This window comes from Larimichthys crocea, chromosome I, assembly GCF_000972845.2.
Source record: "Larimichthys crocea isolate SSNF chromosome I, L_crocea_2.0, whole genome shotgun sequence".
Lineage (NCBI taxonomy): Eukaryota > Metazoa > Chordata > Actinopteri > Sciaenidae > Larimichthys > Larimichthys crocea.
Window position 1 is genome coordinate 19,169,722 of NC_040011.1, and position 15,173 is coordinate 19,184,894.

Genomic DNA, 15,173 nt, shown 5'->3' on the forward strand with positions numbered 1-15,173 from the left:
ATATCCAGTACCACCTTTTCTGAGTATTTCATGTCAGCTCCTTGGGGTGTTTTGTTTTTCCTACAGACATTTACATGAAATCTAAAACTGCAGAACAGGTTCCTCGAGTACACTGAATAGAGGTCGTATCATTTTCAAACACAGAGACTGCTTTAACGTCAGCTTTAATTAACAAAGATACTGGGAAGGTTTTTTTATCCGCCAACACGAGTCTGATACAGGCTGTTTAAACTTACTGTTAAAGGAGAACACTGTAGTTTATTCAGACTCAAACTATGTCTGCAAGCCGTGTCTGAAGGTTTACATCTTCATTAGGAACCAATGAGCTTAGAGCTGAGAACCACAGACCGCGCAGCAAAGTCAGAAAGTATTAAGAGACAAAGTCTTTATATGAAACGTTTTGATAATAAAGAAAATGTAATGATGGTGTCACACGTTACATCAGTGTGGTGTCAGTCTATAGGATTCCCAATTGATTATACACATTAAGACAGTTATTTCTGTGTTCCATCCAACCATCTGGAACCTTATCAGGGTTGCATAGCTTCCTGCTGTAAGGGGACGATGCTAACCATGGCACATAAACAGAAATGTGGAAGACGCAAAATATCAACCTCAGAACTGATCAAATGTTTTTTACCTGTAGTGTGTTCTTCCAGGCTAGCCTCTACAGACAGCTAACAGACAGAGACAGCACACGAGAAACCAGAGTCTGAGGTCATCCAAACATTATACTAATGCATATATGAATATTATTTACTCAGATCGGAGCAGTCCATTCAGGTGACTGCTAAAATGCTGGACAGCTGGATTCCTGACTGTGGTCTCTGCTGTGTGTCAGACACATCACTGCCTACAGGTTACAGCATCCTAACACCTGGAGGATCTTTCTTAGACACGGATGGACCAGCGTCGTCTCAGTTAAAAGCTAACCACACACAGTTACATGTATCTGTACAGACGGGTTACAGATGAAAGGAAAAGCCAATGTGAGGTTTCGTGTGCGTAACTATAATTTTATATACATTTATTCAGATTTTCCCAGTCATCCCCCGCCTGCACATGCAGCATATACCACCAACAGTGTGCGGGTCACTTGTCCTTGCGAGCACCCTTGACTCTGTGAGCGTGTGAAACACAAAACAGATGATGAGCTCAGGAAACATCTCAGACAGACGTCTAGTCAAAAAAAGAATCAGCACTTTATTACAACAAAGTCATTTCAAATTAGCAACAACAAAAACAACATGTAAACAATGTTCAAATGCAACAGGGTTAGAGAGGCTTCAAGACCTCAGAGGTGACCTTTATTTAACATGTACACAGAAAACAGTCTGTGTATTTGAGGCTTTGCCACTTTAACAGTTAGCATGTATGAGACACCAGTTCAAATCAAAGTTGACATGTGGCCTTGGCTCTAAACCGTAACAGTGATGGTCATTTACTGCACAAATGTTCAAGAAGCAGCAACAAAAAAGTGACAAAGACTGAACCTCCTCAGAGAGGTTAGAAGCAGTAACAATCAAACCATCATCAGATCAGTGCGGCAGAAGCAGCCATGCTGACTAATAAACAAGTAAACCTCACTCCTCGTCACGGCTAACTCCGCTGCTGAGGAGAGAGGAGACGAACGCGCTTCTCTTCTGAAGCAGCTGCAGCCACACCGACCAGCCGACGGTGGTGTGTAGTGCAGAGAGAGACAGCATCCCTCAGCAGCTTCCACCAGCAAACGCTGAAAAGCGTTTTGTCAAGGCGGAACTGTTGCACTCAAACAAGAAACGGGAAGTCAAACATTTGATGGGTGGAGAAGGTGGAGGAGCAGCAGCAGCTGTTCCACACATCTCTGTGAGCCATAAACATCTGACAACATTGGAAGAGATTCGGCACGATGCTGACTTTTCCATGATAATGACATCTGCGGCACAGACACATTTCCATGTGACGTCACTGAAATGTGAACTGACTGAGAGCTGATTATCTGTTGATTCGTGGGTTGACTGCAAAAAACTAGAAAAGTAACACATGTAAGTGTAGGCTCATGAGCTATTAGCATGTAGTGATCTGGATTTTAATGAAGGTGACATGAGAGGAGTGTTTATGCTGTTAAAGGAATATTACAAACATTTGTCAGGCCCTATGATGACTACTAGAATATCCACATCTTACTGTGAGTGGAGCTCTGTGCCTTATTTCACTGAACATTAGCTCATTAGAGGCCACAGATGTCTATCAGAGTGCGGTACAAAAAGCTTACATCTAAACCCTGAATGTTCATCTATCAGCTATCGTGTTATTTTTATTTGTACCTTTCCTAAAAGGTGATTCTTTTTTTTTGCGCTGCGATGGTTTAGATTTAATCAGCTCTGATTAGTGAGGCGACTCTGCAGCTCAGATGAAGCCTCGTACAAATGAAGCACACAGGAGTTAACCTGATCAAAGTCCAATTTTTAACCAATGTGGCTCAAAATGTAACTCAGCCATCAATGCACGATGTACAGCTCTTAACAAATGTATTAGACCACCAGGAAACAGAAATATTTTAGAAATCTTCTAGAAACTTGTTTAAAACTAAAACTGGTATTGTTGTTATTTATTCATCAAATAACAAACTGATTTGAGAACAGATTTTGTATGACCTCCTTTGGCCTTGCATTCTTGCTGCTGTTTTTATGTACTTTTCGACAGACTCTTTCGTTATTGAGTTCCAAATAGTTTCTATTTGTTCCCACAGTCTACTTAATCCCAAATTCAACAGGATTCAATTCCAGACTTTGACTTGGCCAGTCCATCAGTTTCAGTGCTCCAGATTCTTCTTTTTCTTGGTCAAATAGTCTCTGCACAGCTTTGAAGTATACTTAGGGTCATTGTCTTTGTCTGTTGGTATATGAACCCACGACTAATCAGATTCAGATGTTGTGGTAGACGTTCTTGTTCATGATACCGTCGATTTCACTCATTTGTCCACGCCGTTTCCACGAATGGAACCCCATACCATAATGGAATCTCCACCAGAGTCCAAACCTGAACTCATCTGTCCAGAGCACCTTCTTCCAGTCATCAACAGTCCAGTGTCTGTGCTCCCAGGCAAATCTGAGGCGTTCCTGGATGTTTGCAGGCCTTGATAATGTCTTCTCAGACTCATGTAGAAGCCTTCATCTCTGCCTGAAGATCAGCAGTGCTCTTTCTTCCATCTCTAGTACTTCAAATCTTGAGGTGTCTGACATCTGCTTCAGTTTCCTGCCTCTTCCTTGGCGCATTTTCTAAGTACCAGTGTCTGCAATTGACTCTAAAGCATACTTGAGCACACTGTGAGAATACTTCGTGTCTTTCCCTCCATCCAGCATCATGACGGGCTTTAATGCAGACTCTTTTATTGTCAGTGAGCTCTCGACTTTTTACCATTTTGAACAGGAACAAGGAATTTCAAACTGAATTCACATTTTTATTCCCAAAACTAATTCTTCTGTTCAGAAATGCCAGTAAATAACAATTTGATGTCTTAATCAAGATATAATAATGTGCTTTACTATTTTTCTGGGCTCTTTATAAAACTGTAAACTTGAAAATTCATGGATAACAATATAATTATTTTAGCATTAAAAATATCATTTTGGTTAGAGAGCTTCTACATACTGCTGCATTAACCACTACAGGAACATGAAAAATGATTTGGGTAATTACCAGTGCTGTTCATTGATGGCAGCTGTGGCATGAACTTCACATTGGGTGGTTGTCTAATACATTTATTAGGGAGTGTAGCTCGCTCATTACACTGCTGTAATGTTTGGAACTGGTTTTGGAGCACCTGTTTAGAGTTGGGTCTGCTGTTGCTCAGTACTCGGGGGGGTCTTGGGACTTGAGGTGGTTGGGTTGAGGGTTAAAGTTCGATGTGGATCAGAGCTGAAGCTGAGTTACGCCATGGTGGACGTAATGAAGGATTTAAAGATTAGGAGAGCTCACACGATGCGTTTGTATTGAAATATCAGAAACCTGTGGTCGACCTGATGATTCATTGTTTTGATAGTCCACAACTGAAAACAGCTTTGATCAACGCAACACTGCCACCTAGTGCACATATTCAGGTAAAGACACATTCTCAAGACAGAAACATGTTGTAGTTTTTTGGCAGTATTAAGAGGAATTAAAGAGTCCATGATGTTGATGATCAGAGTCCAGTCATCCACGACGGTTATGGAATGTGTTCAGGGATACTAGGTCGAGGTTCTCCTTACTTTCGTTTGCTCTTGGTGTCGGTGGTCTGGAAGACACTGGAGGCAGACATGAGGTTCTCGATGTACTGACCCAGGACCTGGTTCTCTGACTTCAGCTTCAGGTTCTCCTCTTTGACAGCATCCACTCTGGCAGACAGGTCTGAACACACAAAGACTGTCATCAGTGACATTATTAAAAAGGTACATGGAAACTAGATTGGGATTTTCTTTGAATATGTGCACTAAAAACAAACTAGAATAAGAACAATAAACCTTTAACTGTCATCTTTACCTGAACACTGAAGACCCAGCTCTTCAGAGAGTACCTCCTCTCCAACAACCGGACATGATAAATCTATCCCCATCTACAACTACACACTAAAATGTCCTCGTCACACTGTACCTCGGTTGTTTTTCTGTCAAAACGTTGCATGATATTGTCAAATTCTCTTTGTTGAATTTTAGTGTTTCAGGGTGGAATCTTCCAAACATACTAAATTATACGTAGTGTTGTTATGACCTGAACGTGAGCTACAAGCCATCATCAGCGTTTAATGACCACAAGTTGGGCTTTAAGTCATTTTATCAAAACTTTTGGATGTGTTGCCTAAAGATTATTAAGCCTAACATGATTACAAAAGGGAAAACCACATTTTTATGATGAATAAGCATGGACCTCAAGTACACTCCTATTGGATTGAAGAGGGCAAATAAACATTGGGCATGTAAATCATTTCAGATAATTCAAGCAGCTTTTGGAAACAGTAACATCCTGTTTCATATCCAGCAGAAATGCCACTCCTCTAATTCCTGTTAACGTACATTATATGCATCAGTTAGCTTCCATAGGTCCACACCTAACCTGTCATCAAGCCTGGTTCTGTTTGCTGTTCTGAGAGACAAAGAAACGTCCTCGTGATATTCAAACACCTGCAGGTGATGAAAACAATGGAGGTCATTCATACTTGTCAACTTTCTTCAAATGTTTGTAACCACAATTGTAAAGGCGTGCAGTATATAAAGGTTGTCAGCAGCCATCGGCCCTTATGATCACTACAATCATTTTGCAGTTATGTATATTAAAAAGACGTTCATCATAACCTATAGTTAATGCACACCTGGAGTTGGTGGTGTTGACTCTCTGCTATGGAAAGCCGTTTGAGCATTTATATCCTTGATATCGGACTTAACGTCCATGTACTAGTAAGCTTTTTGTCCTCACTAGTAAGACAATTTTGCGCACTAGTAGAACTACTAGGACACACTAGTAGAACGACTGTGTCTTACTAGTAACGTTTTTTACACTACTAGTGCCACTTTTGGCCTACGAGTGCGCAATCAAACCCTACATGTAAACTACTGTGCTGCACTAGTAACACTACTCCTGGACCCTACTAGTAGGCATGTGTCACGCACTAGTAGCCTCCTGGACCCTACTAGTAGCACCAAAATGCCCACTAGTAGCAAAAGTAAGGCATTTTTGACCTCAGTAGAACAAAGTTTGTCTTACTAGTGAGCCTCCGAACCTACGGTGGCCGGGAACCCTCAATGCTGCAAATAAAAGAAACGCAGCAAACAAAAAGAAACAGCGCTACAAATATAAGAAACGCTGTAAACAAAAATAAACGCCGCTGCAAATAAAAAACAAACGCCGCTGCAAATAAAAGAAAGAAACGCCGCTGCAAATAAAAGCAACTTCACAACGGAAGTGAATTACCGGGGACTATTTTTGCCGGTGCACCTGTAGTTTTTTATGTGAGCGAAGAAGAAAACGAAGAAGAAGAAGTACAGAAGCGTATTGCATTCACTTGAAAAAAATAAATTAGACACCTGATCTCGTAATTACGAGATAAGGAAAGGTGCCTTATTGGCTACTGCACTTCGGTAAAGTTAGAAAGATATTGGCACTTCCGAGATCAGTAACTCTTAATTGAGAACGTTGTTAAAACACAAAACGCATATTTTCAAACCATAGTAAGACAGACAACGAGCTACAACCTAATGTTCATCACAACGAGCTACAACCTAATGTTCATCACAATGAGCTACAACCTAATGTTCATCACACAAACCATCCTCGGAGCCACACCAACACATTAGTGTTTACTAAGACTTTTCATAATTTCTGGGATTTGTATTAGGAATATTAATCAATAACTTTAATGTGATACAGTACTGCGGTAACGCTATCTACACTTTAAAATCTAGTGCCCGACTACATCAGTTTGTACGGTAAAGTACAAACCGGTACGTACAGTAAAAGAACTTGAAAATCACCCCAGAAGTAGCTGGGGACATGTAGAATAAGAATCAGGTGGAGTTGTCAGAAAACAATTTTATTTGTTTATTTAATGACTTTTCTAAATCTGCATATGTATCTTAGAAAAGAGATTATATTTGATTTCTGGTTTCCGAGGTGTACATGAAGGCACCATGAAGATGTATCGGGCACTGATTTTAAAGTGTAGATAGCGTTACCGCAGTACTGTATCATATTAAGTTATTAATATTCCTAATACAAATTCCCAGAAATTTTGAACGTCTTAGTAAACACTAAGTTTGTTTGTGTGGCTCCGAGGATTGCTCGGTGGAACATTAGGTGTAGCTCGTGATGAACATTAGGTTGTAGCCATGTGATAACATTAGGTTGTAGCTGTTGTGATGAACATTAGGTTGTAGCTCGTTGTCTGTCTTACTACGGTTAAAATATGCGTTTGTGTTTTAACAACGTTTCAATTAAGAGTTACTGATCTCGGAAGTGCCATATCTTTTTAACTTTACCGAAGTGCAGTAGCCAATAAGGCACCTTTCCTTATCTCGTAATTACGAGATCAGGTGTCTAATTTATTTTTTTCAAGTGAATGCAATACGCTTCTTTACTTCTTCTTCTTCGTTTTCTTCTTCGCTCACATAAAAAAACTACAGGTGCACCGGCAAAAATAGTCCCCGGTAATTCACTTCCGTTGTGAAGTTGCTTTTATTGCAGCGGCGTTTCTTTTTTTATTTGCAGCGGCGTTTCTTTTTTTTATTTGCAGCGGCGTTTCTTTTTTTATTTGGAGGCGTTTCTTTTTTATTTGCAGGGCGTTTCTTTTTTTATTTGCGCGGCGTTTCTTTTTTTTTTTTGCAGGGGTTTCTTTTTTTATTTGCAGAGGCGTTTCTTTCTTTTATTTGCAGCGGCGTTCTTTTTTATTTGCAGCGGCGTTTCTTTTTTATTTGCAGCGGCGTTTCTTTTTTATTTGCAGCGGCGTTTGTTTTTTATTTGCAGCGGCGTTTGTTTTTTATTTGCAGCGGCGTTTGTTTTTTTTTTTTTTTATGCAGGGCGTTTGTTTTTATTTGCAGCGGCGTTTCTTTTTTATTTGCAGCGGCGTTTCTTTTTTTATTTGCAGCGGCGTTTCTTTTTTTATTTGCAGCGGCGTTTCTTTTTTATTTGCAGCGGCGTTTCTTTTTGTTTACAGCGTTTCTTATATTTGTAGCGCTGTTTCTTTTTGTTTGCTGCGTTTCTTTTATTTGCAGCATTGAGGGTTCCCGGCCACCGTACCGAACCTAACATGTAAGGAGTTTGGCTGTACTAGTATGACACAATACACTACTAGTGCGCAACTAGCACGCTACTAGTACGCAATTGCACACTACTGGTGTGTGACTTCATTCAACTAGTAAGACATTTCTGTAACATGTAAGACATTTCTGCGCACTAGTAGGACAACTTTAGTAGTAGTAGTAGTAGTAGTACTAGTAGCGCGCAGATGTCAACTAGTACACAGTTTTGCTTCACTAGTAAGAAATAGTTGTCCTAAAAGTACGCAGAAATGTCTTACATGGATTTTGATTGGTGAATGTTCAAACTGTGTGCTTGAGGTCTTAAAGGGGCAGTTCTGAATACCTGAGTGTTTAGCAGCAGTCATTTTGGAAAATATGTCAACTTGTTTTGTATTATTATAAACAGGGGTGCACATAACTGGTACGCTGGTACGCATGCACAGCAAAAATAACGAATGCGTAATGTCACTTGTGTTACTGAGCGCCTTTGCGTAGCCCACTTGACCGATTGTCTTATATCTTACACATGTTGCTCGTCAACTACTAAAAAACAACAGACATTAAGCAGCTTCTTTGGCGTTTCCCCACCTACAAAAAAACACCAACCGGAGCCAAAGCCGAAGAAAATACTTTTTTATAAAATGAAAATTAACTGAATGCATTTTTAATATTAAAATGGTTATTAATTAGGTCATTTATTTATGTTTCTTTTGTATTTTTTGTTTATTCATGTTTATTACATATTATACTACTTACAAATCAATATCAACTGTATCTCCATTTGTAGGAATTAAAATATCAAGTTAATCTAGAGATAGATAGACAGATAGATAGATATTTAGTGGCTAAGATATGCCCAGAATTATTATTTTAATAGTTTTTGTCATTACTTTGGTCCCCCTAGTAGTACTAGTGGACCTTTGATATCCGATATCGTGATATCACAGATATCACTGATATCAAGGATATGCTTGATATCACGGATATCAACATATAACATGATGAATAAGCATGGACCTCAAGTACACTCCTATTGGATATCACAGATAGCAGTGATATCCTTGATATCACGGCTATCCATGATATCCTTGACATCACAGATATCCATGATATCCGTGATATCAAGGATATTACGGATATCAAAGATATGCATATCCAGGACATCGGATATCTGACATGATATCATCATCATAACTTAACATCATTATTGTTCTTCTTATTACCAACAACAACAACAGTAAAAGCTCATCAGGCTTTATGGTGTTAAGTTTTTGCTGGGTGGAATCCTTTCAGAAGAGCCAATAGGAAACCTCAATGCATGTGCTGTCCCCACCTCCCAATTAGCATTTTATTCCACCAGTTCTACTAGTGAACATTTAGACCCTTACTAGTACTACTAGTAGGCCAAAAACACCTTACTAGTACTACTAGTGGACACGTTTGCCTTACTAGTAGTACTAGTAAGGAACAAAATAACCCAACTAGTGGTTGCTGTGGCTCTTACTAGTAGTACTAGTAGACAATTTGGGCCTTACTAGTACTACTAGTAACAGCGAGAATGCCCACTAGTAGTACTAGCGAGAGCCACAATGTCCACTAGTAGTACTAGTGATGTCGCAAGAGACGTACTAGTATTACTAGTAGACATTTTGACCCTCACTAGTAGTACTAGTAATGTCAAAAACATCTTACTAGTGCTACTAGTGGACATTTTGGCTCTCACTAGTACTACTAGTGGGCTTTCTCGCTGTTACTAGTAGTACTAGTAAGGTAAAATATACCTCACTAGTACTACAAGTGGACATTTTTGTACGTACTAGTAGTACTAGTGAGGTCAAAAATGCCTCACTATTGCTACTAGTGGGCATATTGGTGCTACTAGTAGGGCGTAGTAGTGTTACTAGTGCAGCACAGTAGTTTACATGTAGGGTTTGATTGCGCACTCGTAGGCCAAAAGTGGCACTAGTAGTGTAAAAAACGTTACTAGTAAGACACAGTCGTTCTACTAGTGTGCCCTAGTAGTTCTACTAGTGCGCAAAATTGTCTTACTAGTGAGGACAAAAAGCTTACTAGTACATGGACGTTAAGTCCGATATCAAGGATATTGAATAAATGCTCAAACGGCTTTCCATACTCTACTCTATCCTGTCAACCTCCATTAATAACCTTTTTACTGAAGCATACCCAGAATGTTATGGTTTGTAAAACACACAGTGGAAAACTCATGACATACCCTTGAACCAAAACCTGAGGTTCTGACAGGTTCCACGTGTAATGATAAAGTCAACAGATGTAAGGAACATGTTCTGGTCAAGACTGCAGATTAAGCGAGTGATCAGGTGAGAATTGTCATTTGAATTGTCAAGCTATCTATTCTGGTTGCTGTGGTAACAACAAATGAAAAGAGCGAGCTGCAGTCTGGATGAAGAGCTTCACACCACCTGGCATCTCTTGTCACAGCAGCCCACCCAACCTGCACAGCTGCTGGTCTGGAAACAATCAGAGCTAAATTAATCTCACAGAGATATTAAAATGAAAAGACGGACAGTTAGACTGTGTGTGTGTGTGTGTGTGTGTATTTCTCATACCCTCTAAAGTATGCTGCAGCTCCAACACTTGGTTGATGAGCCTCGTCTTCTCTTCCAGCTCAGCCTGGTTCTCCATGTCACCTGCAGCCATGTAAAGAGACAGTCAAACAGCATGCACTGAAAAAATGTGTGTGTGTGTGTGTGTGTGTGTGTGTGTTTGTTGACTCACCATCATCCGAGCTCATGGTGAAGTACTCGTCTTCCTTTTTGGAATGCAGGGCTGCGATTCTACGTGACACTGCAAGATGAAACATGAAATATATATCATGTAAACAATTCAGCATAAATATATGTTTACAATACACAGACACACAGAGAAATGGAATGCTTGTATTTGCACCGAAAATCACAAAATTGATTAATACAATAACAATAACAATAATATTAATAATAATAATAATAATAATAATAACCACTGACGTAATAAATGTGCTATTCAGTAGTATGCCGAATTCTCCTTAAGAACCTGATGTTTCATTTAGAAAGTCCAAACGCCGTAAGCACGAACATATGTCCTGAGGTAAATACAGGTTTTTGTTAATGGACTTCCTGCAGGTGATGCTTCGTGGTCGGATGACGTCATTTCACAATCAAATCACAACACAAACGCATTACAGAGCTGAAGCCAAGCGAACGAGAGCAGACCCGGTCCACATAGACACTCACGTTAGCGTGTCTGGTGACAGGAGAGGCCACCCGGCGACAAAAACAAACAAACCCCGAGCTGAGCTGAGCTGAGCCGAGCCGAGCCGGGCCGAGCCGGGCCGGGGCTGCTGCTAACACACACTGCTAACCGGATGCTGCTCAGCTTCAGCTGCCACATTAAAGCACAGTTAATAAAGACTGATGTGAACTCTTACCTCACGACGAGAAAAACAAGCGGCGCGCTGAAATGCAGAATTTTGACACAAAATGTAAAATGTTAAATCCCACAGCTAGCGTTTGACACCGGCTCTGTTCAGTGTATCCAGTTTATCACCACCAGGACAGTACACCATGCAGCCGCCAGGGGAATCCGGGGAGGCGACATACCTGCCTGGAATGAAACGTTAAAATTATAAAGATTTTATCCTTTTATTGTTTTAATGTCTGCATACATACATATATATATATATATATAAACCAGCATCAGTTCTAACCTAAATATACATTTCTTTAGGATTTTTTTTTCTTTTTTAACCTTTTTTAATCTTTTTTCTTTTTTTTAGCCACCTTAAATTTCTAAGTGTTTGTCATGATGCAACTTAATTTTATGGTCTAAAAAACACAAAAAAATATTTATTTTTAATATACTTCATGCAAACTGGATTATTAATGTTTTGATTATTGCATCTTGGTGTATGTGAAAGATTAGCAGCAATGTTTATTTATATGCATTATTTATTTTTGTTTATTTATTTTTTTTGTAGTGTCATATTTCGTAAAATACTTACGTTAAAGACCCTTTCGACACATAAATGTGTGCATGAACATATCAAGCTATAAAAATCTTTATAAAATCTTAATATTTTTTAAACCAGCATCAGTCCTAATCATACACATCAAATATGAATAAATTTTTAACATATCTATAACATATATTAATTGTAAAAGACACCATAAATGATGGACATCATTATAGATCAGATAGTGATATAAACACAGTGTGTACTATGTATTTATTCATGTGTGTATTGTGTGTATGCATACAGTTTATTTGTATATTGAGAACTTTTAAAGGAAAATTAACCTTACTTTCAAGATGTCCATTTGTGTTCAAAATACATGATGAATGCACAAAATGAAACCCAAAACTCAATAAAGACATATTTTATTTTCACCTATATCAAACTTGAGTTTGTTTGGTTGTATAAACTGACCACAGTGAAATGTAAGAAGTCACTGTGCAGGGCAGTGATATATTACATGTCTTATAATATGAATACATGACAGACTGGGATTGTTATTGAGAAAAATGAGACACCAAAAGCAAACTGTTCCATAAAATATGTCAGATCTAAAGAGGCCTGCAGGGCCACAAACAATAACACATTTGAAAGGATGATCCTGGATTTTAGACATCATTAGAAACAGATGAGCATCCTGTAAACCAATTTCTGGAATAACCCTCACTTCATACGTTCTGCATAATTTGGTGGAAGTGAAATCTTCAGAGGTGGATCTTGAAGTACTTGTGCAGTATTTTATGCAGTATTCCAACCAAACCCAGCAGAGACAGAGTGACAAAGACAGCCATAGTTAGGTAAAACCCAGGTAACCTGCAAACCAAAAAACACAGAATTCTGATCATCATCATCAGATACTGAAGTCATTTCTGTCGCTGTGTATTGTACTGAAAACATATCACATATTCCCAGTTAGATAACTGACCTCTTCTTGGTGGACTTGACATATCCGTTGGCGTATATCTGTCGGGCAATTATGTACACCAGTCCTGCTACTGCAGCAGTCACCTCACTGAAGAACAGACCGCAGCTCCACAGCGTCACCAAGAATACAGGGTAACACTCCACACAGTTCTGACTGTAAACACACACCACAGCATACACACAGTCAGCTTTAATATCACAACACGTTTGACTGAAGAAAAACAGAAGCCAATTATAATTTTGGATAGCTGATAGCTTTAGTACTGACACTCAGTATCTTCATTTAATATTCAGGGTGTTTTCTAAAATGGTATTCTCGTCCACTGAGGCCACATTCAGTGTTTATCAGGTGTAGCCTCATCATCTTAGTTCATCCTGTTAGCATGTCAATATTTGCCAAGTAGCACTGAGCACAAAGTGCAGCTGTCATTAGTTTTGCAGGTATCTGGTCATAAACAAAAGTATTGGACATTAGACTGATGATGGTGCTAGATTTACCTGGATCTGTCTGATATGAAGAAAGTGCTAGATGTTAAGGAATCACCACGTAATTGTTGTGGAGAAATTGCTGAAGTCAAAGGTCAATGGTGAGGTCAGGAGGGAAGAAAGTGTTCAGGAGCCTCTGATGTCTTATGCTATATTATTGATTGATCTCACATTCTGCCCAACTCATCCTGGTGAATCGACTTTAAACCCCAAGATCACACCACAAATACTACACGCCCAGAATTAGTCAAAGAGAATGTCTTTACCCATGGAGGTGTTACTGTCAGCATATTCTAGTCTGGAGACACAGATATCTGTTTACGCAGACTGGAACATCAACGGCAGCTATCTATTATGACTAGGAAGGCAGGAATAGGTCTCTTCGACCCTGGCCACCACAGTGCTGAGATAGACTGGCACCTACTGTTCTCAACCAAAGCCAAACTACTGCCGAGGACCTCAAGGCCCACACGTGACTTCGTGTAACCTAAGGATAGAAAATTCCATAACAGTAATCCTACATGAGACATAAATGTTTGTACTGCATTTCATTCAGTCCATCCAAGAATTGATAAGTAAATGTCTCACCACAAACTCATGGTGGCGCCCAATGACATATCAGAAAAAACACTAAAGTCAGTACGATGGATCTTCTGGGGATATGAATGTCTGCACAACATTTCAATTTGGTCTAGACTAATGGCGATGTACAGAAATGTGCATATGAATGTAGAATCTGTAGGCCAGCGACTGAGATTTTGGCACCAGAAGCATTCTGGTCTCCAATTGTAGTCTGAGTACTGTTGACCAGTCACGTATAAACAGGCTTTGGTTGCAACAGTCTGTGTGGAGAGAAACAGAGGAGTTCTCCAATCCCACCAGCTATCGTCTGACACAGAGTTAGCCTAGATATCTGCATTCATATGCAGATATCTGTTCATAGAGATAAACAGAAATGTGTCTTTCTCATCATTCTTGTGTATCAAATTACTAATCAGACTGCAGAGGTCTTTGCGCGGTTATCTGTTATCCTTTTTCCGGATATCCACTCACCACTTTTGAATGTTATTTCAAGGACTATGTAGCTGTATGATATAAACTTTTGAAAAAATTTCATGGTGCTCTTACTGTGCGCGGAAAGTTCTCTCAAACTCTGGAGGTCCAGTGACAGAGGGAGGCAGAACCTTATGGGCTATCCTGGACAAACCAACCCGCCGGGCCAAGAAGCCTGGAAGAAGACAGTGACGATGGGATTTGAATCTTTTTAAAGTACTCAACCAAAACATTACACTGTATATAGTATTACCAGAGCAATCTGCAGAGCACAAGGAGGGTTTCAGTCTGTGACAGGCCTACTGTACCTCTGACGGACACATTCAAAATTTTGAAGTTGGAATCAGTGGTCCAATGAAGCAGGGTGTACAAAGTACAGTTCATTTCATGCAGTTTCTACTTGAACTACAACCAAAAATCACTCCCAGTGATATATGAGTGTGGTACCTGGTAAATACCTACTACTCCACGTATGCAGACATTGTTAGCTCACCCATTTGAAGGGCTGACAGAAGAGACACTGCAGCCAACAATAAAGGTGCATCGGTTCCCATCGCTCTGTTGAAACTACAGCTGTCCGTCCAGTTCAGTTTGCCTCTAGTACAAAGTAAGCTTTGCATAAGAAGCAGGAGGTACTTCCTGAGGGAAAGTCTGTTTAGCACAACCCACAACAAGTGCTGTCACGTTGAGATATTGAAGCCCTGCCCTGGAACGTCATAATTCATACAGTACGGCCATGGTTTAACTCACACAACTCCATGTTACTATCCACCCACTTCATGCAGTGACTGGCCAGGTGTGTGAGGGTGGAGAAACATGGAACTTCTCCAACCACTTTTCTTTTTACACATTTACTTCTGTCACTTTTTGTGCATGCAAATAATGATCACTTCTCTCTTTCAAGTTGCAGCTGTTTGTTAAAAACA

The 15,173-nt window shown here is 39.7% G+C and overlaps 2 protein-coding genes across 3 annotated transcripts; both read right to left on the bottom strand.

Annotated features, from left to right (window-relative positions):
- Nucleotides 1-591: 591 nt before the first annotated feature.
- LOC109141288 (short coiled-coil protein B) lies at nt 592-11,372 on the bottom strand. Of its 2 annotated transcripts, XM_027280126.1 has the most exons (5): nt 11,200-11,372; nt 10,509-10,577; nt 10,340-10,420; nt 4,233-4,371; nt 592-1,120 (listed from the first exon to the last, which is right to left on the bottom strand). In XM_027280126.1, exons 2-5 carry the CDS (start codon nt 10,522-10,524, stop codon nt 1,093-1,095), a joined length of 264 nt encoding a protein of 87 aa, XP_027135927.1. In that variant the 5' UTR covers nt 10,525-10,577; nt 11,200-11,372; the 3' UTR covers nt 592-1,092. The 2 variants fall into 2 exon arrangements, with proteins under 2 accessions (XP_027135927.1, XP_019126599.1); XM_019271054.2 differs by lacking the exon at nt 592-1,120 and having other exon boundaries at nt 1,184-4,371; nt 11,200-11,366.
- A 673-nt stretch (nt 11,373-12,045) lies between these two features.
- mgst2 (microsomal glutathione S-transferase 2) lies at nt 12,046-14,919 on the bottom strand. Its single transcript, XM_010734053.3, has 4 exons — nt 14,741-14,919; nt 14,323-14,422; nt 12,710-12,862; nt 12,046-12,597 (listed from the first exon to the last, which is right to left on the bottom strand). Exons 1-4 carry the CDS (start codon nt 14,865-14,867, stop codon nt 12,489-12,491), a joined length of 489 nt encoding a protein of 162 aa, XP_010732355.2. The 5' UTR covers nt 14,868-14,919; the 3' UTR covers nt 12,046-12,488.
- Between the last annotated feature and the right edge of the window lie 254 nt (nt 14,920-15,173).

Coding starts and splice junctions, on each gene's coding strand:
- LOC109141288 (XM_027280126.1), bottom strand. Junction 4,372..10,339: donor GCTGCAGCATACTTTAGAGG/GTATGAGAAATA, acceptor TTGTGTGTTCAG/ACCTGTCTGCCAGAGTGGAT. Junction 1,121..4,232: donor GACACCAAGAGCAAACGAAA/GTAAGGAGAACC, acceptor ACACGCTCACAG/AGTCAAGGGTGCTCGCAAGG.
- mgst2 (XM_010734053.3), bottom strand. CDS start 14,867: ATGCAAAGCTTACTTTGTACTAGAGGCAAACTGAACTGGACGGACAGC. Junction 14,423..14,740: donor TCTGTCAGCCCTTCAAATGG/GTGAGCTAACAA, acceptor GTCTTCTTCCAG/GCTTCTTGGCCCGGCGGGTT. Junction 12,598..12,709: donor GTCAAGTCCACCAAGAAGAG/GTCAGTTATCTA, acceptor TTTGGTTTGCAG/GTTACCTGGGTTTTACCTAA.